The sequence below is a fragment of the Curcuma longa genome, chromosome 11 (genome assembly GCF_044706935.1).
Source record: "Curcuma longa cultivar G26 ecotype Majalengka, Jawa Barat chromosome 11, ITB_CL_G26_1.1, whole genome shotgun sequence".
NCBI classification, from domain to species: domain Eukaryota; kingdom Viridiplantae; phylum Streptophyta; class Magnoliopsida; order Zingiberales; family Zingiberaceae; genus Curcuma; species Curcuma longa.
In genome coordinates, this window is record NC_133871.1 from 7643409 (window position 1) to 7664671 (window position 21263).

The window sequence follows — 21263 nt, forward strand, 5'->3', positions numbered from 1 at the left end:
CCATGGCTCACTTCTTCCTCCTCCTCCTCTTCTTCTTCCTCCTTCTTACCCTCCTCTCTTCCGCTTCTGGGGACGCCAATCCATCTTCGCCTAACGATCCGTTCTCTGCTGGTATGCTTAGCTCACGCACATTGCCATGGTTCCGCCTCCTTGCCAATTTTCTGCTTAATTTGTCTTTGGGATCGCAGGCGTTGAGTTGAACATCGACTGCGGAGGCACCGCTAACTTCACGTCGGAGTTCGGACGCTCTTGGGTGGCGGATCTCTACTACTCTGGCGGCGCCGCCGGGCTGGTGGCGGAGCCCCACCGGTTCCAGCTGCCGCAGGAGCGAACTCTCCGCTTTTTCCCCCCTGTTTCCTACGGTAAGAAGAACTGCTACGCTGTTCCCCTTCCCAATGGGCGCTATTATATTCGCACCTTCACCGTCTACGATAACTACGATTCCAAGCTCCGGAGCCCTAGCTTCGACGTCTCCTTCGAGGGTACGCTCGTATTCACCTGGCGCTCGCCATGGCTCCAGGCCGCTGCCCGCTCCGGCGCCTACTCCGATTTCATTGCCGCTGTCCCCGACGGCACCGCCACCCTCTGCTTCTACAGCATCGCCACCGACCCTCCTGTCATTGCCTCCCTTGAGATCGCGGCGGTCCATTTACTCGCCTATGATGCTGCCTCCACGGGCACAGATCTCATCCTCATCAATTATGGTCGCCTCACCGCTGGCTCCTCCCTCTTCGGTCCTGGATTCACTAACGACTCCGACGCCTTTTCCCGGGTCTGGCAACCTGACGCTACGTACCGAAACCCCAATGTCTCAGTCAAGGCGCTGTCCTCCGGGGGTCACCAAATACTCGGCGCCAATCAGGCCCCAAATTTCTTTCCCGTCAAGCTGTACGAGACAGCCGTCACAACCATCAACACTGGGGACGCTTTAGAATACTTGCTGCCGGTGGACACTCGGCTAGATTACATGCTCTGGTTTCATTTTGCGGAGATAGATTCAGGGGTGAATGCTGCAGCACAGAGGGTGTTCGATGTATTGATCGGCCAAGAGACTGTGAAGAGAATCGACATCTACAAGGAGGTGAGAGGGTTCACTGCCTTCAAATGGAGTCACATAGTGCATAACTTGACAAGTAAGATCCTAAGTGTTAAGCTGGTGCCGGTGGTGGGAAAGCCAATTATTTGTGGACTTGAGAACTACGCCATGGTGCCCTTGGACATGGCCACGGTGCCAAGTCAAGGTAGATGGTCAGGAACATGAACTTGGATTACACAGTTGCTACTTGGAACAGTTGTGAGCTGACTTCTTTCTTGACAGTATTGGCGATGCAAGCATTGAAGGAATCATTGCGGATACCAGATAGGATGGGCTGGAATGGAGACCCGTGCGCACCTTCCACATGGGATACCTGGGAGGGTGTCACTTGTCATCGCAGTGATAATGGACAGAATCTTGTTGTCACTCAATTGTAAGCGATCACATATTTTATGATCAGATTATCTCTGCATTTTTTTCTTATTAGTCTCCAATTTGTATAATTTTCGTTAGTAGTTTCCATCGTCTACAGCCTCTTCCATCAGCATACGTTGGCTTTTTCCAAAAGTCAATAAAAGTTGTAGGACATGAATCAATAGTGACTGCATGGGAAGTGAGACTCTTCTTCAGTGGAGATATGGTTTTATTGGGTCGGTTATTCTTCAGTGAAATCAGCATGAACGATTAGAAAAGAAAATTGATTATCTGCATTATGTTTTATTCTTTGACTACCAATGGGTTTCAATCCTGGGAAACAAATCAGTGTTAATTTTTATTATTTTTAGTCATTTCGATGGAAGCTATCGTACTTTCATTTGCATGGTCCTGTGTGCATTTAGGAAGGATAAAATCTTTCATCTAACAATATTTAATTTGCATGGGCATTACACAATGTAGTCGAAATAGATATACTAATACCTACATGTTCTTTCTTGTATTAATTATTTCAAACATGAGCTAGTCTATGTGGATTCTGGATACCACTGCAAAACCTGAGGGATTATTCCTAACTCACTTAACTTTTCATGTTTTGATTTTCAGGGATTTAGGAAGTCAAGGCTTGAAAGGCTATATTAGTGATAAAATAAGTCTCTTAACAAACTTGGTAAACTTGTAAGTATCAGTTAATTTGTCACATCTTGCACAATTTCCTTCTTGCTGATTTCTTTTATAGTTGTTCTTTTATTGTGTATGTTCATCATCCTAAGCATTATCAAGCTCTCTTTTCACAATTATTTGGGTAGGCTACATGAATCTTATTCCTCCATGCTGAGCCTACATCACTTGGAGGACCTAACTTTACGAAAATTTGGGTTGAGATTCATATTCAAAGGTTTTGACAAGTTAACATTGGCTGTAGGCCTAACGAAACCCTCAACATTCTTCATTTGGGCTTGTGACTAGTGTTGGTTTTTCCCTTTTATGGTGTATATTAGAAATGAAAATGAAGGAAAAAATGGATCACTGCAGACTTATGTGGAAACAATGTTTGTTTGAATGGTAGCATTTGCTCTATGTTAACTGCTTGTTTTATTTCTCACACAGTCATGATTGCATGGATTCCAGCACTGCAATTGATATTTCAAGTATTGGCAATTTAGGGAAGGTTTTAATATGACATGGTAAATTTGTTATATGCTTAAGAGAAAAAACAGTGCGTGGACCAACTTGAGGCACTTTAGTTTAGCAAATATATCTGTTATGAACTAAACAACAATATTATTTTCAACTTGCACGCTGCAATTTGTCTTTTGTCAGAACGCCCTTTTGTTTTTCTTAGAAAATGATTTTGCTATTTGAGCTTTTTAAAATCTATGTAATGTCCATATTTGCTCAATTTTTCATCTTACCTCTCATGAGCATACAATTAACAATCTGACAGAAACTTGAGCTCTAATTCCTTGGAAGGGAGTTTGCCGACAGATTTTGGTCTTGCATCCCTAGTAAGCTTGTAAGTTAAACTCTTATTTACTCCTATGCCTAGATGTGATGCTTATTTTATTTTATTTTATTTTTTCTATATCTGTTTCCTCAGTTTCCATATATATTGAACAAGCCAACTTAGTTTGATCTAAATAACTTGATGTTTGATAGGGTTTTCAAACAAAAAAAAGCTAAATCATCATTTAGATACTTTATACAAGTATACTAATAAATACTATCATTATTATCAGCATTAAAATGTGTTCCTACCATCTTAGCTATTTAGGTCCGGCTATATCCATCTTGCCCCTCTTCGAGCTTTGTTCGAGGTCATATCAATTATAATAATTAAGTTAATTAGATGACTTATTATATTAACTATAGGGTCTCTATCTCTACTTCCAATATCTTCCACACTGATTGTTCTAACTCATCTAAACAGAATTTACATCGCCTTTGAACATATCCATATCATCTCAATCGATTTTCTATTATTTTATCATTTATTAAAGGTACACCTAGTTATTTTTTATTATTTGTTATCATCAAGCATTTAAGTCCTAACTATGTTAGATAATTTTGCAGTTTATCCTTTCCAGTAATCTCATTCTATATACATCTTAGCATTTCCCATTAATCTCATTCCATATACATCTTATCATTCTTATCTCTGTTTCATAATTTTGTTTATATGTTTTATATTATCACCCAACATTATGATTCATAAAGCATGGTAGTCTTATTGAATTTTTCTATTAGATTAAGGAGCAGCGGGTAAATTGGATTGGGTTAAAGTAGAAGAATAATAACCCAAGGTTGGTAAGGGGTAAATTGAATTACTCGAGTTAGTATTCAAAGATGTGGGTACCAATCTGCTGTCACTCGGTGTCTTAGTAATGCAATTAACTTCTTGTACGTAGTCAATAGTGTCTCCTTCGATACAATGAGCTGTTAAAGACAAACACAGAAAATAACAAAGTGATAATATGATGCGATTAAAGCCTATTCTGTGTGAAAAATCCAAGCCCATATATTGGAGCACAAGTATAGAAAAAGGTGCACAAGCATTTGTCCAGACAGTCTAAAAGTTATCTCAATCCTTTCTAAGGCCCTTTACTCACTACATCAAGGCATCATCATGTCTCCAACCCTCTTTATGAGGTCAATTTCTCTCTCCAATTGCTGTTATCCACTAATGTTCTGCTTCATAACTTTGAAGCAAATACTTTATGTGTGAAAGTTAAAACATTATATTGTTGAGCTAAATTTTTTTTGGGGTTTTGGATTGCAAGGATAGTTCTGATGCTATCTCAAGATGACTCTGACATGATTCATATTTTCTATTTCTTAGTTATAAATAACCTCTGTTGTTTTTATTATTCAGGGACTTGTCTTCAAATTTGCTCACAGGTAGTATTCCAGATAGCTTGGGTTCCTCAAGCTCACAAATTGTGTGAGTTGATAAATATGCTCTCTGTTGCTTTAATCATTGTGATTGATCCTTTCTGTACGATACATTTAAGTTTCTGAAAACTTAGTAGAAGTCTATTTACTAATACTGAATCCTCCACATTCTATCATAACTTGTGGGTTTCAATTTTCAATCAGATTATTAAACAACAATCAATTGGACGGACAAGTTCCTGAGAAAGTTTATTCAATTGGTGTACATGGTGGAATCATAGAGTAAGTTATTCTCGTGAGGGTCTGCTATTGAGAGAAAATGGTCACTTAACAGCATAGAAATCTTTGTAATACACTTGCCATCACATCAATTTCGTTTCTATAGGAATAACTAGTTTTTTCTTGTTCAGCCTTTCAGGTAACAAAGGTCTTTGTGGTGTCCCTACTTTACCTGCTTGTCCTTTATTTTGGGACAAAGGTGGTCTTTCATTAGCCGGGAAGATCTCAATTGGCTTATCGTGCCTTTTTATTCTCATTGTGCTTCTCGTAATTTACTTTTTCTGCATAAGGCGGGGAAGCAGTGATTATGATTTTGAGTTTCCTCAAGACTTGATATGTAAGTCTAATAACTTAAAAAATTATTCTTAATTTTTTACTTTATTTAATATAATTGTATCTTGAAAATAATTATTGTTCAATCCCACTGATTTTGTAAGCGTGGAAACATCATTGCATCATCCAACCTTTACCATAAATGTTCCTTGTATTTTCCAACCTTTGCCCTGTCCTGCACCTGATAACAGAACAAAATGTTCCCTTAGTTTTTGCTTCTATAGTGCCGCCACTTGGGTTTGTTGAACAGTCCTGTAAGTAGCTATTAGCTATACAAATAGCACGTAAATAAGGAGTGGAAAAAATTACGGATTGAAGTGTGCAACTCTGAAAGAGTAGGCAGATCTTAACCCTGCCATGATAATAAGACTAAAGTTTAAGAAATCTACACAAACAGATAGTGTTCGTTAGAGTTTCTGGCATTATGAACCATTGGCAGGGGGGTTTATCCTAGATTGGACAATTAGGTTTAGGATTTTAGTTTGCATTCCATATATAGTATGTAGGGGGTGTTGCATACAATATTCCTTTCTGCAACCTTAATGGTTTTGAATCATGAGACTGATACATAAATGCATGTCAATTGGTGTGGTTTGGACAGAGATAGGAATATATTTCAAAAAGATGAAAAATTTTGAATGGTTGATTGATACGATTAGCTTATGTGAACCAGCAAGTTCTGTTAGCCAGTTGGACTTTTGATATTTTGATGTGTAGAACGCCCTTAAGAGCCATGTTTTTTATATTTTGAGATGCATAAGAGGTATGAGTTTCAATTGACATTTGCAATTTGCATGATATCAACTTCCCACTTACTAAAACGTTCTGCTTTCCCCTCTCAGCAATTGCAGCTAAAAGAAACAGGTACCAAAGACAGAAGCTTATGCTTGTAGAGCTGGAAGAAGCATCAAACTCTACAGGTTTTCCAAGCACCTCAAACACTCATTAGCAGACTCATAACATGAGAAAAGAGTGCTTAGTTTTCTCGATTTGAAAAACCAAATCAGATGGCCAACTGTGTCCCAAACATTATTTGGAGGTAGCAGATTTTTGTTCATCTGAAAGCCGACTTGTTTGAAGTTACCAACAAAGCATGTATCTTATAAGATATGAAGGTGGAAGAGATCAAATATGTTGTGTAGCATATCTGTTAGGAATCATAGGATTAGAGATATTTTAGCATTTGAAATGATATGTTGATGGGTTGATTCATAAATGTAGACAAGATAAGGCCTAGTGACTATGGATTCGACATTTTTATGTACTGGTGCGAGTTTGATATGCTCCCTGCAAAATTTACAAATGTTGATTGTATTGAGAAATTAACAATAATGAATGCCATTGACACCAACACATTGTCATTCTTAGCATATGTTGTCACTAGTTTTTCTGAATATTGATGCATTACAAGCTAGGTTATACCAATCTTCAGAGGTGACAGCTATAGCAGGAAAAGGAACGAGCCAAGAGTCCAACCACATATCTAAACACAAAGCTTGGGGAACAGTAAGTAAGCACTGAAACACACATATGAAGGAAATAAGGTGGTTTACAAAATCTACTCATGCCAAATTCACAGGTAGCATAGTTAACATCTCCCTTGTGAACCTTTGCAGCTCTTTCATCTTAAAAATGTTGATATATGATTCTAGTTTATGCAAGTCTGCATCACAGGCTCTACTTTACACCCTCCCGAACGATGCATTGTCCGCCGGTGAGCTACTACTATGTATGCCCGATAACGCGACAATGCTGGTTCCTTGAATTCTCTGATTCACTGTAGGGGTCAGATTGCTACTGTTTTGGTTATCCTCTAACATCTGAAAGTAGGCATATGGTCCCCAACCTTGATACCAAGAAACAAATATTGATATTGAGCTTATACAACAACAATGGGATCAGCTTGATATTAAGCTTATAGCATTGCCTAAAAGATAAATATGGATTGTTCCAGAATTCATCAAGCACCAAAAATATAACAGTTAGGAAATGATACAAAAATCACAAAGCAAATATTACCATCAGAATGATAAGGAGCCGGAAAGAACTGCAGATAGCAAAATGTGGCCACTACAACACCTGAAATCAGAAAGCACTAATTAGTCATGACACAGGTAAAAAAGAAATTTTAGCCTGTTTTTTTTTTCAGAAAAGTCGACATGTATCAATGACCAAGTATGCCACCAGCAAAGACATCCTCCCAGTGGTGTTTATAGTCGTCAACACGTGAAATTCCAATAAGTGATGCAAGAAGCAGAGGAAAGAACACGATACAAAGTTTTGCCACATGTCCTTTGCGATCAAAGCATTTGATCTTCCCTGACAAATACAAAGCTAGGTAACTAAGCCCTGCAAAGCACCCTGCATAATTTTGACAATGAATGTGGATTGTCAAACCCAAGTCCAAACTGCAGAATCAAACATTAAATGTTCATAAAACGAAGAACTTTAGATTAGAAATATCATTATCCATGTAATCCAATAAGAGTGCATTCGATTCCACGGTGTCCTCATGAAGATTAAATCCTTTTCTAACATTATTGGAATTGGCATACTGAATAAATTTGTTGTAGAGACTCAATTTTGTTCACCTTCTAATAAATGAAACTAACCCTCTGTTTACTTTGAAGGAGGGATTTAGAAAGAAAAGGAATTTAAGGTGGAAAAAATTCCCTAAGGAAAGGCAAGAGAAAGGAAAGAGAAAATAAAATAAATCACTGAGGAAAGAAAATAAAAAAGTTTTAAAAAAAATGAATGGGAAAAAAATTGAAGCGCGGACCAATCCGTTCTCCGTGGCCACACGAAGCGACCTCGCAGTTGTGAGAGGTGACCTTGCGGTTGCGACCTATACGATGAGCCCATTGGGAAAATTGGGCTGCCTCTCAAAGAATCCGTGAATAGATTCTTAAATTCGTCCACCCATTAGGTAAATAGAAGAAAGGAAAATATTCATTCTTTTTTACAAAATAAACAGAGGAAAGTTTTCTATAATTTTTATTTCTGTCCTCCCAAAAAAACAAGGGATAACATTTGGGAATCTGAATATATTTAAACGGATGACAATATGAACGGAACCAGGTCATTACTTTCATGCTAAAAAAGAGTAAAATAACCTATTTAATCTATGAAATCAAAAGAAAGGGAGTCGTGGTGCAATGGTAAAGTTATTGTCGTATAATCTTATAGTCACAAATTCGAGTTGCGAAAATAATTTCTTACAATGCAGGAGTAAGACTGCATACAATAAACACTTCCTCGAGACCCCGCATTGGTGGGAGTTTCATGCACCAGACTACCCTTTAATCTATGAAATCAAAAGAAGTAAATGTCATGGTCAAATAACTAGGATGCAAGAGGGTGGGGTGTTTGCCATTATTCTAAAAGCAAAGAGATGATTGCCATTTTCTCTTAGCACTGAAAAGACACTTGGGCTAACTCATGACTGAATTAATGTAGAATAAATGATAACTATTAAGATAAATCAAGTATCCTTTAAAGAAGATTTAGTTTAACCTCCATTAACTAGAAATATGCTTGGAAAACAAAAGCAATTTTCTGAAGATATGAATAATGTCCTTTGCTTAAAAGCATCTTCTTAGTAAAAATGGCAAAGATAAATGAATAGAGGGAGCATATTACATGAAGTGTGACCACTTGGAAAACTCTTGTGCCCATCATTCAATACCTTTTTCTCTCCATGACAAATAACATTTCCTGTCACTTTATCATATACCTTATGCAAACAAAGACTAATACATTACTGCAACATATAACTAGAAGGGATATAGAATATGAAACAATTTGACGAATAAAATTAGCTACAAGAGTCAGGAAGCAGACCTCTTTTCCATCTGGAAAACAACGCCAGAAGAAATCTGGCCTAGGTCGACCAACAGCATCTTTTAACGCATCCGTTATGAGTGCAGTTGTAAGCACAGCAAAAAGGAGCCCTACACAAGGAATTGAAACATCTTGTTTGAGAGTCTCAGATATTTTGGGCATAATCAGCCTGAGTAAAGGAAATCAACACACAAGGGTTACCTAGAATGGCATGGTGAAGATCATAAATGTCTCTCTTATGGATGTAGAAGGCAACAATAATTGCAGCAGGTAACACAATTGAAATTATCTACATGTTGCAAACCACCATATGAAGACCAACCAACAAAGCAGAATGTACTAAAACATTACACATGGTACTCAGAAATATCCTACAGGAAGAGCCCATGGTGGCACAGTGTTTGTCTTGAATGGATATCTTAGGTCAGTCATCATCTCCTTTCCAACAAAACGGTAAAAAGGACGAACAGTCCTAATAGCCAACACAAGTATCAGCAGTCCAATAAGGGCAAACCAATCAAACTTGTGATTTTTAGCAACTTTAATTCCATGAGATTTCAATGTGTGCGAACCCAGATGAATCTCTCTCATACTGCCCTGCCAGTATACACCAAGGTCAAAATTAATCAAATTGAATTCTGAAAGTTTTCTAGCCAATGTAATAGGATAAACAAAACAGGCTAGGACAAGACAATGCCTTGGAACGGAAAAACAAAAAACTTTACCCTTTGACGATAGTTCAGCAACCAAGAAGGGATCATTTTTCTTAGGGTTTCAGGCAAACAACCGCGTCACCAAAAAAATGCCACTTTCTTCCTTCCCCACTCCGGAGCTCCAAAGCAAATGAAACTTGTGTGTCACCACAAAGCGATCAAGAAAAGAAAAAAACGAGTTCCAGAAACCGAAGCATAAGAAATCGTGAGAGAGCACACTGCACACTTACCGACTACCGCGCTCATGCGACACCAAAACGAGGGAGGCCAGCGAGACCTTCAACGGCGACCGATCGGTAACTGGCAACGGGAGAAGCGTGACCACGCAAAAAGAGGCGGGGCGGGCGGAGAAAGCCACTGCTTTCGGCGATGCGTTCGAATCCAAACCCGAGGCAAGCAACTGCCGCAGCAAAAGCGAAAGCGCCACACTTTTGTTTTAATAAACAAAAAGCAAAATTGTTATTTACGCCAGACAAGAGCCCAATGGGCCCTGCTACTGTCGGCCCAGTATGATTTTTACATAAAAAAACGGCATTTGACAATTGACCAACCGGATTCTTCTTCACTCAAGTTTTGCCAACTGAGGTTGACTGGAGAGCAGAAAGTCAACCCGCCCACAATGTCAAGGTCAATTCCGCACATGCATTAAAAGTGTAGAGACGTGGAGTTGGACCAGCATTCGGACTATTTCTCAGTCATCTTCGCCTGTGATTGCGCAGATACGTTAGGCAAATCTCAATCAACTTTCGAGCTCAAAACTCAAAAGTCTTTCTTTCTTTGTCTTTTTATAAATCAAAATGATTTGTTTTTCCCCAAATTTTCTCAAATCTAGTAAATAACTTTAATTTTTATATTAACTTGATGCTTGTGTTAAACCTTTCCATAAATGACAAAATAGAGATAAATTTGTCGACCCAAATCTGAGCATAAATCTAGTTGAGAATTGCCAAATCACCCACCAATCTCCACTCACTGCTTTCTCCCCAAACTCCCCCTGCCTTTCTTTCGTCGAGATCCCGTCCAACATTTCAACTCCAAAGGAGGCGTTCACGGCCATGGAGCTCCGCTTCGCGCAAGTGCGTTTCTCTTCTTTTCTTCTTCTTCTTCTTCTTCTCTTGTGTTGCAGCTTGTTTCCTCTTCCGCTTGCCCTAAATGAGGAGGGCGAGGCCCTCCTCTCCTTCAAATCGTCCATCAAGGAAGACCCAGGAGCTTCCATGGCCTCCTGGAACTCCTCCGCCTCCGACCCCTGCGCTTGGAACGGCATCACTTGCCAGGAAGGGAAGGTCGTCGCCATTGCGCTCCCAAGGAGTCATCTTTTGGGCTCCTTGCCTCCCTCGCTCGCTGCGCTCGCCGCTCTCCGACGCATCAACCTCCGGAACAACCGGCTTCAGGGACGCCTTCCCCCGGGTCTCTTCTCCACCGCCAGCATCCAAAGCTTGGTGCTTTCTGGCAACTCCTTCTCCGGCGCCATCCCTGCCGAGGTCGGCAGCCTCTCCTCCCTCCAAATCTTTGAGATTTCCAACAACTTCCTCGATGGAACCGTACCAGCTTCGATTGCCCACTGCAAGAGGCTGAGGCTTCTCGATTTGAGCCGCAACAACTTCTCCGGCGCTGTCCCGGCCGGATTCGGTACCAATCTTACGGCTTTGGAAAGGCTGGACCTTTCTTACAACAGATTGAACGGCTCAATCCCTAGCGATTTGGGGAACCTGTCGAGTCTCAGCGACACGCTTGATCTCTCGCACAATGATTTCTCTGGTCCAATTCCGGCGAGTCTTGGAAATTTACCCGAAAGAATCTACGTCGATCTCGCATTCAACAACCTGAGCGGCTCGATTCCGCAAAATGGAGCTCTGGTGAACCGCGGGCCAACTGCATTTATGGGAAACCCTAATCTTTGCGGAGAACCATTAAAGAACCCCTGTCCTGCTTCAGGCACTACCACAGCCACCAGCCAATCCCAATTTCCTTATTTGCCAAGCGATCAATCGCCCGTATCTTCTTCGGATGGTAGAAAGAGTACAAGTGTTCTCAGTAAAAGATCTGTGATTGCTATAGTTATCGGTGATGTGCTCGCAATCGGCCTTATGGCAATGCTGTTCTTCCACTGCTACAGGAGGGCAGTTTCTTCAAAGAGTGAGGCAAAAACTGAGAACTCTAGAGGTGATTCAAAGGATGGCAAAATGTGCTACTGCTGTGGCAAAGATAGATCACAGGTTTTGGCAGAGAATGTCGAGCAATTCGATCTCATACCACTAGATAAGCAAGTGCATTTCGATTTGGATGATCTCTTAAAGGGATCTGCTTTTGTGATGGGGAAGAGTGGGATTGGAATAGTTTACAAGGTGGCGTTGGACGATGGGCTCACGCTGGCGGTGAGAAGGTTGGGCGAAGGTGGATCACAGAGGTTCAAAGATTTCCAAACTGAGGTAGAAGCCATTGGCAAAGTGAAGCATCCTAATATTGTTCAGCTAAGAGCTTACTACTGGTCGGCCGATGAGAAGCTTCTGATATATGATTTTATTTCGAACGACAACCTCTCCAATGCAATTCATGGTATGTCTCAATGAAACAATCTCTCATGATTTACTAGTTAACATGAAATTTGTGTGATCAGTCTCATTAATGATCGTATCTGCGATGCATATGTTTACAGGAAATCCTTCAGATGCGAACTTTTCACCACTAACATGGAACATTAGAGTAAAGATCATGAAGGGAGTGGCAAAGGGTTTGGCTTTCTTGCATGAGTTCAGCCCCAAGAAGTATGTCCATGGGGATCTTAAACCCAGCAACATACTCCTTGGCTCAGACATGGAACCACACATATCAGACTTCGGATTGGGGCACCTAGCCAACATGGAAATCGGAACGACATCTATCTACTCGGTTGGAAAGGCTAACGAGAAGCAGCAGCAAAGCCCGCTCTCCTCGACCATTTCATTCAGTCCTATCTGGAGCAACACACTGTTCTATCAAGCTCCTGAAGCCCTGAAATCTCTCAGGCCATCCCAGAAGTGGGACGTGTATTCGTATGGAGTGATCCTACTAGAAATGATTTCTGGAAGATCCCCTGCTGCCGTAATGGACACCTCCGACATGGATTTAGTGCGCTGGGTTCAGATTTCGATCGAAGAGAAGAAGAGCCTGTTGAATGTGATAGACCCTTACTTAGCGCAAGAACCCGAAAGAGAAGACGACATTACCGCCACCCTCAAGGTCGCATTAGCTTGCGTTCAGTTCGACCCTGAAAACAGACCGTCAATGAGGCAAGTTATCGAGTCATTAGACAAATTAGCTAGCTAAGATTATCCTTATATGCCTGTGATTTCCACTGTTCCAAGTGTAGCAGCTTTAGTGTAATATATTTTGTTTGAGCCAGTGTATCTAGAGATCTGCTTATCGATCCATAATAAAATTACTCTTTGTAGAATGATGTGTGCCTGTGTCAGTGTATTATATTTTCATCAGGTGATTCAAATACTGCCATTTTGTAAGACAGTGAGAAGGCTAAACCCTAAACCCTAATCATGAAAGATTACCTACGTGTCTGCGTCAACTTGCTGTTCTCAGATTCCGTAGGACAGTGAGGTTGTCTCTTCCTCGCTGTGTCCTCTGGCCTGCATTTAAGAGAGTGGATCAGCATTCCAACCTGCAATACTGTTTTTTTTTTTAATATCAGATGTTCAGATTTTCAGACAATTAATTTTAGAGATAGATAAACTGTCTTTTTCTCAGTTTAAGTATAATTTATACACATTCATTTGTACACATTCAAACAAGAACTCTTATATTCTACATAGACTTGCTTCTAGTGTTGTGCTAGGTAGGGCTTTATTATATACATTTGGGCTAAGTCGAGCTGAATCACATGCAATTTGACCCATTTTACATGTCTAGTTTATCTTCCCATACACCCTAAAAGAGTTAAATTGATTAAGTGTACATGAACCTATGGCATTAGCCTACACAAGCCTAAAGAGCCTTTGTTGCCTAGCCCAAAATGCGGTCGAAGCCTAGTCTAACACGACACGACCCAATTTTTGATAGGTCATACTAAGTTAGGTTTAGCCATAGACAATTTGATCGATTTAACACCGCTACTCTCACTGTCTTAGAAGATTGATGTTTATATTAGTCCCTTTTATTATTTGTTTCATTGTCCTTCTTGACTTTCTCCTAAAATTGTCACTTGTATTAATTTCTTTTTTCTTTCACATCCCTTGTTAATATAGGATGGTTAAACTCTATAGTAATTGCTAATAATGCTCATTATTTCTTGACACTTTTGTCTAGTTGCTTAGAATACTTTATTTTATATTCTATGAATTATTATCTAGCATTTAATTATAAAATTTTATAATTTTGTTGCTAAAATTCTTTAGGAGTTTGTTTCTTGTAATAAATTTTATTATTTTTATAATAAACTTCTAGTATCAAGCTTGCGATCTTATATTTATTTCTCATCCTCTCATAAATCTTTTTCTATAATGTTTTTTTCTCTCTTAATCATTTCCAATTTTACAATATTATAATTTATGAAGTTACATTATTCTCTATCTTCATCAATATCGTGATCCAAAGTCTTGTCGGCATCCACTGCTTTGCTTCGTACCTTTTTATAATTTGTTTTATTATCTTATTTAAATATTTAAATTACATAATCATTATCATTAAATATTTAAAATATCCCGTACCACTGCTGCAATATCAAGTAATATATATATAGTTAAGACATATAATATTGCTACAATTCTGATTAGTCTTAGCATATGATATGTTATTTTTTTAATAATTAATTAATTAATTAGTTATATATAGATTTGATTCAGACTAAGCATCACACAATCAGCTCCGAGCCAGGTCAAGCCCAACATAGATTGAACCAAACTATGCTTGAATCAAGCAAACTAAAATGTTGTAGAAACTCAATTATCCCCAATTTGATTCATAACTTATCGAATCGATAAGGTTAATCTACTCCGACTTCAATTAGGCCCTACTAAATCTGGTCCAAAAAATACTGTTGAACCTAACTTGAGCCATACTATCAAAAAATATTGCACCAGCACGGAGCAACATAATCAAACACGCATTGTGCCATCACTTATGTACATAATAATTTACAAATTAATCTCTGATTTGATCTTAAACCAATCATGTCCCACATGATGGGGAATAAAAAGGGATTAACGTGTCGAGTCACATCTAACTAACCCAACTCGTGCAACACATCTGCACATTAATCCATCGATTAGTATTAAGCTTAGTATTTAAATCCATGTAATTAACTCCGAAACAACCCAATCTCAACTGATTTGGCAGCCCACCGGTAAAATACTCAAATAAAGCATGATTATATAAGCAATTAATAAACTATGCCCAGCCTGGTACACCTTTGGCGTCAGTGTTTGCAGATTAAGAAAAAAATATAGATTAATTGATGGAAGCCTAGTAATTACTGGTTAATCCACAATTAGCATTAACACACAGTCCATAGCAACATTCACGCGAGGAAAATAAATATGAAATATCCACGGCGTTGGGAGGTGACAACGACGGCGGCAGCGACGACGACGACGACTTGTTCTAAGTGTCGTGAAGGAGCGCGGCGTTGACCGACCCTTATCCGACGGCTGTGGAACGCATCACACCACACGCTGCTGCCGCCGCCGCTCTTCCCCTGCCGCCGGGGAAACGAACTGCGATCAAGTCGGCGGATTTCTCTGGAAGCAACGAGTGTGTAGCTGGCGCTTTGATTGAACTAGGCTCATCAATTGTTCGGGGATGGATCGATCTCTTGTGGAACTGAGCGAAAATTGGGCTCTTAAAACAAGGCAATTACAGGACGAATTTTTGACGCAATGAGGGTGTTCTACGATGTTCAACTATCGAGGTCGAACGAAAGGATGATTTCTTTTGCTTACTGTTGTTGCCTTTTGCAGGAGCAACCCATGGCTGGACGATGGGGAGTTAAATGCGTCGCGTCCCTCGCGGTAGCGATTACCGCTATTCTGGTACCTTGTAGGTGTCGGCGGTGATCTCCGTTAGGCACGAGCCGGGGAATAGCGCCTGCAGAAGAGTCGCGTCAAGAGGGATTAATCATGTTTAAGGAGAAAGAGATTGATCGATCATGCTGAAAGAAAAAGGAACAGCGTGTTGGAATCGGAGAGGAGTGGAAAATCGTAGCAAAAATGAAGCGGAAATGGGGTTTTTCTGGATCACAAGGGCGAACAAAACGTCGACGGAGGAAGGAAATGGAAGGGAAAGCAGGACGAAGAATCTTACCTCCAGTTGCTTTTGGATGACCCTCGGCCGCTTCCTTGGCCGGCGGCGAGCCCTGCACCCGGTCACGGCGTAGATGTCCTCGTCGATCTCCTCCTTCGTGAGCGAGATCGAGAACCTAGGTCGCTCTTTTCTCTTAGAGTCCTTCGACCTAAGCCGGACCGTCCTCTTCTCTGCCGCCGGCGGTGTCGGCGTCGGCGAACCGCTCCGGCGCCGCTCGATCTCCCTAGACGCTCCGCGCCGCGTCCTCAGGTTCCAAGGCAGCGCCTTGGACCCGTCGAAAGCCTCAAGATCGGGCGTAGATTCCGGCACCGGAACCGGCTCACCCTCGCCGCAGTCCTTGGGCAGCACCAACTTCATCCGGTCCGCCGCCTCGCGGAGGTGAACCAGCAAGCGCTCCCTGACCTCCTCGACCCCCGAGTCATCTCCATCGCCTCGTCCGCTATCCGGGAAACGGATCCGAGGGCACGCCGACTCCGACGGAGCCGACGATCGCCATTCGCCGGCGGCGACAGCATCTTCCTTTCCCATGCTCGGAACCAACCGATGGCTGCCCCACGCCTTGAAGATCTGGAAGGACAGATCCTGCAGGAGGCTCCCCTGTGTCCCTCGGCGAGAAAGCGGCGATTCGCCGGCTGCCGCAGTTTCCTGGCTGGGACTCGGGAGCCTGGAGGGAGACTCCGGCGAGATGAACATGCCGGGGGCGGAGGACGCGGAGCGGTCGGCCGCAGATTTCAAAACCGAAGGCGAGGGAGGAAGGGGCTGGCTCGATGGCGAGGTGGGAGAGGGTTGGCGTGAGGGCGAGGCTATGAGAGGAGGCATGGAAGAACAAACAAGAGCAGAGACCGGTCGAGGGTTTCTTATAGTGAGGGAATAATAATAATATTAGAAATATTATATATATATTTGCTTTTTATTGTAATGTGTTATTTATTCTACTTGCTATTTTTTCCCCAATTATTCTCATTAACGTATCGGCAAATGAGCGTGGGTGCATGAGAGGTAGCCCACCGTCTGCGGGACCTTTCGAGTGGGCCCCTTTCTGAAAATGGCTACGTGGCTGTGTGGGTATAGCTCTGGGCTGGCGAATAGAGCACTTTGACCCTGACAACTGAAGGATTTATTGAGAATTAATTTTCATATATAAATATCAAAATAAAATTTACGTATTTGTAAGAAATAAGATGATAACGATTTACAAATAAAGAAAATTTTTTGAAAAATAAATATAAAATAAGTGTTTACTTGAGATTCAAAGCGTTTACCTCATTGCCTTCCAAATGCTCGAAAGGTAAACACAAAGGAAAGTCTTGAAGATCTTAATTGGGGACGGAAGAATATTCATATCACATTAAATAGGTCATTTAATGTTTTTAGTTAGGGATCTTTTTAGATTATATAATTATAATTTAAAATGTTTATTGTCTAATGCTATTTGTGATTATTTTGAACACGCGAAAATTAGGCACCTCATTTCTAGCTCACCAAACCCACTTGTGGAAAATAATTTAAGATATCCATAAAGAATTATACACGTATATATTAAATTACAAATTATAAGTTAACGAAATCATTAAAAAATGCAAGAGTCTTATAAAATTTATCTTCTAGCATTTAGTATAATCAACATATCTAAATCTAATGAACTATCCTAATTGATTGATTTACTTTGATGGGATCAATTAGTTTGACTGACCCGTACAATCCACTGAGCTCGATCAACTCTTTGACAAAATTTACATGTCCAAACAAATCTATCTCAATTAGTCTACTTGCACAACCTAATCTACTATATATATAACGATGTAAAATAAATTATTTAAGTTATAGCAGTTGAAATTACAGTTACTATAAAAACTTATATTCTGACCTAGACAAGGTGAGAGAATGTTTATTAACGGAAGAAAAAGGAGTGAAGGAAAGGAAAAAGAAAAAGGATAAGAGAAGAAAAATAAAGTATTTATATTCTTTTTATTTGGAAGAGAAAAAAAATATTAATGTAATATACTTATTTGAGAGGAAAAGAAGAAAAATAAAAATTAAATATATAAAATTATAAAAATAATCTCACTTCTTAAAATAAATCTACACGTGAAAATATATATATATATAACTCATTATACTAGTATAGATATAAGATATTTTCTATTAAAATCATCTTGTGAGATTAGATAAAAATAATATTTATGATTTAAATAAATAATAAAAATTTAAAGAAACAGTAAATAGACATACCATAAGCATTCAAAATACAGAATTTGCACATTTTGATTTGGTTGAGGATATATCAATATTTTTTAGATATTTCTATAAAAATTTACTGAAATATCCCTTCAGTCTTGTCCTGGGAGAGATATGCGGCGAGGGTTGACGTCGACGTCATTGAGTACGAGCGGGTAAACATTGGACGGTGACAGTGCGCATTGTGTGAGGAGCGATAGTGCAAAGATAAAATACTTAAACAAATGAGTTAATTTGAAAATTAATATTTTAAAATAAGAATAAAATTAGAATATATTATTTTTAAATTTTCTTTCCCATTCCTTACATCCCAAATTGAGATATAAAAAATTGTATCATTTTATGAGCATGTAAGATTGAAGCTTATCTTTTTTTTCCCCTTCCCCTCCTTAACTCACTCCATTTTAAACAAAAATTAAAATTCTTCTTTCCCTTATTTATTCTTCCCTCCCCTTCCCCTTATTTATGCTCTGTTTGGATGGGGTGAGAAAATGTTTATTAACAGAAGGGGAAGGGGAAGGGAAAGAAGAAAAATTAAAATATTTATGTTCCCCTCATTTTGAAGGGATGAAAAGTTTATTAACGTAACATGTGTTATCTTATTTGGGAGGAAATGGATGAAAATGAAGATTAAATATATAAAATTATAAAAAAAAACCTTCACTTCTTAAAAAAATAACGTAGGTAGAGGACGGATAGGAAAACTATAAAATTCTGTTAGTATTGCATATAAAAGTTGGGATATAGAAGGTCCTAAAATAGACAACGCATGCTCTTTGATAAGTCTCTATCAAGGGAGGAGGAGAAGAAGAAGATTAAGGTTATCTGTCTCTGTCCTTCTTGAGTCTTATCCTCGAAAAGATTTGCGGCGAGGGACGATACCGACGCCAACATCGTGGAGGACAGGGGTTGGACACTAAAGCAATGATGGCGCGCATGGTGTGAGGAGCGACGACACAAAGAAGATATATAAATAAATGAATTAATTTGAGAATTAATATTTTAAAATAGGGATAAAATTAAAATAAAATATTTTTGAATCCCCTTGTCCTTCCTTACACCCAAATTGGAGTGTAAGAAATTTTAACGATTCACGAGCATGGAACTCATTCCCCTTCTTAACTCACTCTATCCCAAATAAGATTTTAAAATTCTCTTTCCTCTTATTTACCCTCTATTCTCCTTCCCTCACATCCTCTCAAATAAAACACAAATATTTATTGAAGAACTTTTAAAATCTTTTCTTATGTAAAAGATGTAATTCATCATCCCAGCAGTCCGATTAAAATCACGAACTATTTGTGAAGAGGTAAATCGAGAAACTACAGTTGGTGGAGAGTATTGCTCAGACTTTGAGATTCGAACTTTTGAGATCTTAAATTTATAGGATTGTAAGATGCAAACACATAAATTCCTAAATAGGATCTTTAATTATGTACAAGTGTTACAGCCTTAAAATTGTTAAATGGACTTCACCTACTCGAACAAAATTTCAAACCCTAAAGCATACCCTCTAATAAGTTTTCCCTAGAAAACAAGAACGACGGATGAAACGAATCATGAATAAGTGTTAGACCCAATTTTATAATATTTATAAACCCCGCGAGCGAAGAGAGACAGAGAGAGAGAGAAAACGCGAACGTTAGAAATCCTTTTCTCCCTTCTCCTGCCTTCCCCTCCCTTTCCTTAACCCTGAAAGCCGCCGCTTTGGATCGCCGATTTCCATGACGATCGCTCCCCACGCAGAGGGCTGCTTCCCTTCCAGAGGGTCGGATACTCCTCATCCGGTGCTCTCCGGCGCTTCCCCTCCGTCTCTGTCCCGGAAGCTGCATAACTTCACCTTCCCCACTCCTAGCTGGGGCAACCAGCGCCATCTCCGCTGCGCCAGCCTCCCCTTCGCCGGTCGCCAAGACACCGGAGCAACGTTGACCCTCTCAAGCGATCGGATCGGCCCCAAGACGGGTAGGTGCCCACCATCATCCCATCTGGAGAAGACCTCGCCTGCGTCGATGAAGGGTAAAGCAACTGAGGGAGCGGAGAGAACATTATCCTCCTCGGTTCCCGATGCGGAAAGGCCTTGGAATCTTAGGAAGCGGAGGGCCGCGTGTAACGCTCCGGCCGAGGATGGTTGCCCTACCACGGCTCCCGGGTCTTCCGCCCCTTTGCTGGCCGATAAGAGCTTCCCCCTGGGGGATGCCGTGAGGGGGAGATCAGATGCAGCGGAGATGGGGAAATTTTCGATCGCACTGTCCCGTGAGGAGATCGAACAGGACTACTTGTTGTTTAAGGGGACGAAGCCCCCTCGGAGGCCGAAGAAGAGGTCCAGGATCGTGCAGCGGCAGCTTGACGTAAGATCTCTATTAAAAAACCGTCATTTCCCCCCTAATCTTAGTTACTTCGCTTGGGATCGATCCCCTTTCTGATTTTTCTTGCGATTTTTTTTATATGTGCATTTTCTTACTCTCGAATTGTATCTGCAGTATTGTTTCCCAGGTTTATGGTTGTCTGAGATAACTCCTGAAACCTACAAAGTCGATGATTAAGGTTTGTTCCATTCATCCCTCGTTCCCCACCACAACAAAAACAAAAATTTCCCCCCTTTCTAGTTGAATCGAACTGATTTAGTTGATCTTTCTGCAGGAGATGAGATCGATGATGAGGGTTCTGTTCCTTGAGACACTCGTACCGATTGTTCCTCTATTTCTGTAAGTTAAATTCAGATTAAGCTATTGAAGTCTCCATTTGATCTCGACCCAAACGCGTTTTTCACATGGCGAGCAGTTCAATTTTGATTGTTTCTAGTTTCAGTTTAGACTTTAGAAAAGTATGTGTTCTGATTAAAAGTATGAACTTTGTTGGATGAATTAGTTATATGTACTTTTATCAGAAAGCTCTGTGTTTGTTTGTTTGTTTGTTTTTTTGGTTATAATCAATGTGAATTGTTTCATCGTGTTCGAAGAGAAAAATGTGATTTGCTGATTTGTTTGATCTCTTGTTTGGTGATCTTGAGTCTGCTTCCCCTCTCAACCTAAATTGTTTGATGCGATAATAAAAGTGGAAAATTTTAGTAGAATAAGATTTCGTAGGTCATCTTCGAGATTAGTATTAGAGTTGGATATTTGAATTATAAAAATATATATATATATATTTAATTTATAGAATCCATATTCTTTAATATTTTATATTTGTAGTTTGCATATTTAAAATTT

At 39.9% G+C, this 21263-nt stretch overlaps 5 protein-coding genes across 9 annotated transcripts; 3 read left to right on the top strand and 2 right to left on the bottom strand.

Moving 5' to 3' along the window:
- Positions 1-6156, top strand: LOC141840614 (receptor-like protein 4). Its single transcript, XM_074728653.1, has 9 exons — positions 1-111; positions 189-1241; positions 1319-1469; positions 2078-2149; positions 2919-2987; positions 4344-4412; positions 4568-4645; positions 4774-4979; positions 5818-6156. Exons 1-9 carry the CDS (start codon positions 3-5, stop codon positions 5922-5924), a joined length of 1914 nt encoding a protein of 637 aa, XP_074584754.1. The 5' UTR covers positions 1-2; the 3' UTR covers positions 5925-6156.
- Positions 6157-6426: 270 nt separating this feature from the next.
- Positions 6427-9880, bottom strand: LOC141838488 (lipid phosphate phosphatase 2-like). 4 transcript variants are annotated; one of them, XM_074725986.1, is made up of 9 exons: positions 9759-9880; positions 9541-9647; positions 9191-9412; positions 9017-9104; positions 8816-8925; positions 8615-8708; positions 7148-7336; positions 6995-7054; positions 6427-6821 (listed from the first exon to the last, which is right to left on the bottom strand). In XM_074725986.1, the coding sequence occupies exons 2-9, from the start codon at positions 9574-9576 to the stop codon at positions 6658-6660; spliced, it is 963 nt and encodes a 320-aa protein (XP_074582087.1). In that variant the 5' UTR covers positions 9577-9647; positions 9759-9880; the 3' UTR covers positions 6427-6657. The 4 variants fall into 4 exon arrangements, with proteins under 4 accessions (XP_074582087.1, XP_074582088.1, XP_074582086.1 ...); XM_074725987.1 differs by having other exon boundaries at positions 7160-7336; positions 9541-9664; XM_074725985.1 differs by having other exon boundaries at positions 9541-9664.
- Positions 9881-10504: 624 nt separating this feature from the next.
- On the top strand, positions 10505-12940 carry LOC141840228 (receptor protein kinase-like protein ZAR1). Its single transcript, XM_074728151.1, has 2 exons — positions 10505-12084; positions 12185-12940. The coding sequence occupies exons 1-2, from the start codon at positions 10584-10586 to the stop codon at positions 12832-12834; spliced, it is 2151 nt and encodes a 716-aa protein (XP_074584252.1). The 5' UTR covers positions 10505-10583; the 3' UTR covers positions 12835-12940.
- A 2065-nt stretch (positions 12941-15005) lies between these two features.
- LOC141840941 (uncharacterized) lies at positions 15006-16635 on the bottom strand. 2 transcript variants are annotated; one of them, XR_012602764.1, is made up of 3 exons: positions 15817-16635; positions 15456-15600; positions 15006-15336 (listed from the first exon to the last, which is right to left on the bottom strand). XR_012602764.1 is itself a non-coding variant. In XM_074729046.1 (2 exons), exons 1-2 carry the CDS (start codon positions 16633-16635, stop codon positions 15538-15540), a joined length of 882 nt encoding a protein of 293 aa, XP_074585147.1. In that variant the 3' UTR covers positions 15006-15537. The 2 variants fall into 2 exon arrangements, 1 of the variants encoding a protein (XP_074585147.1); XM_074729046.1 differs by having other exon boundaries at positions 15006-15600.
- Positions 16636-19694: 3059 nt separating this feature from the next.
- On the top strand, positions 19695-20977 carry LOC141841429 (uncharacterized). The gene is made up of 3 exons (XM_074729603.1): positions 19695-20402; positions 20535-20598; positions 20695-20977. Exons 1-2 carry the CDS (start codon positions 19779-19781, stop codon positions 20595-20597), a joined length of 687 nt encoding a protein of 228 aa, XP_074585704.1. The 5' UTR covers positions 19695-19778; the 3' UTR covers position 20598; positions 20695-20977.
- The last annotated feature ends 286 nt before the right edge of the window (positions 20978-21263 follow it).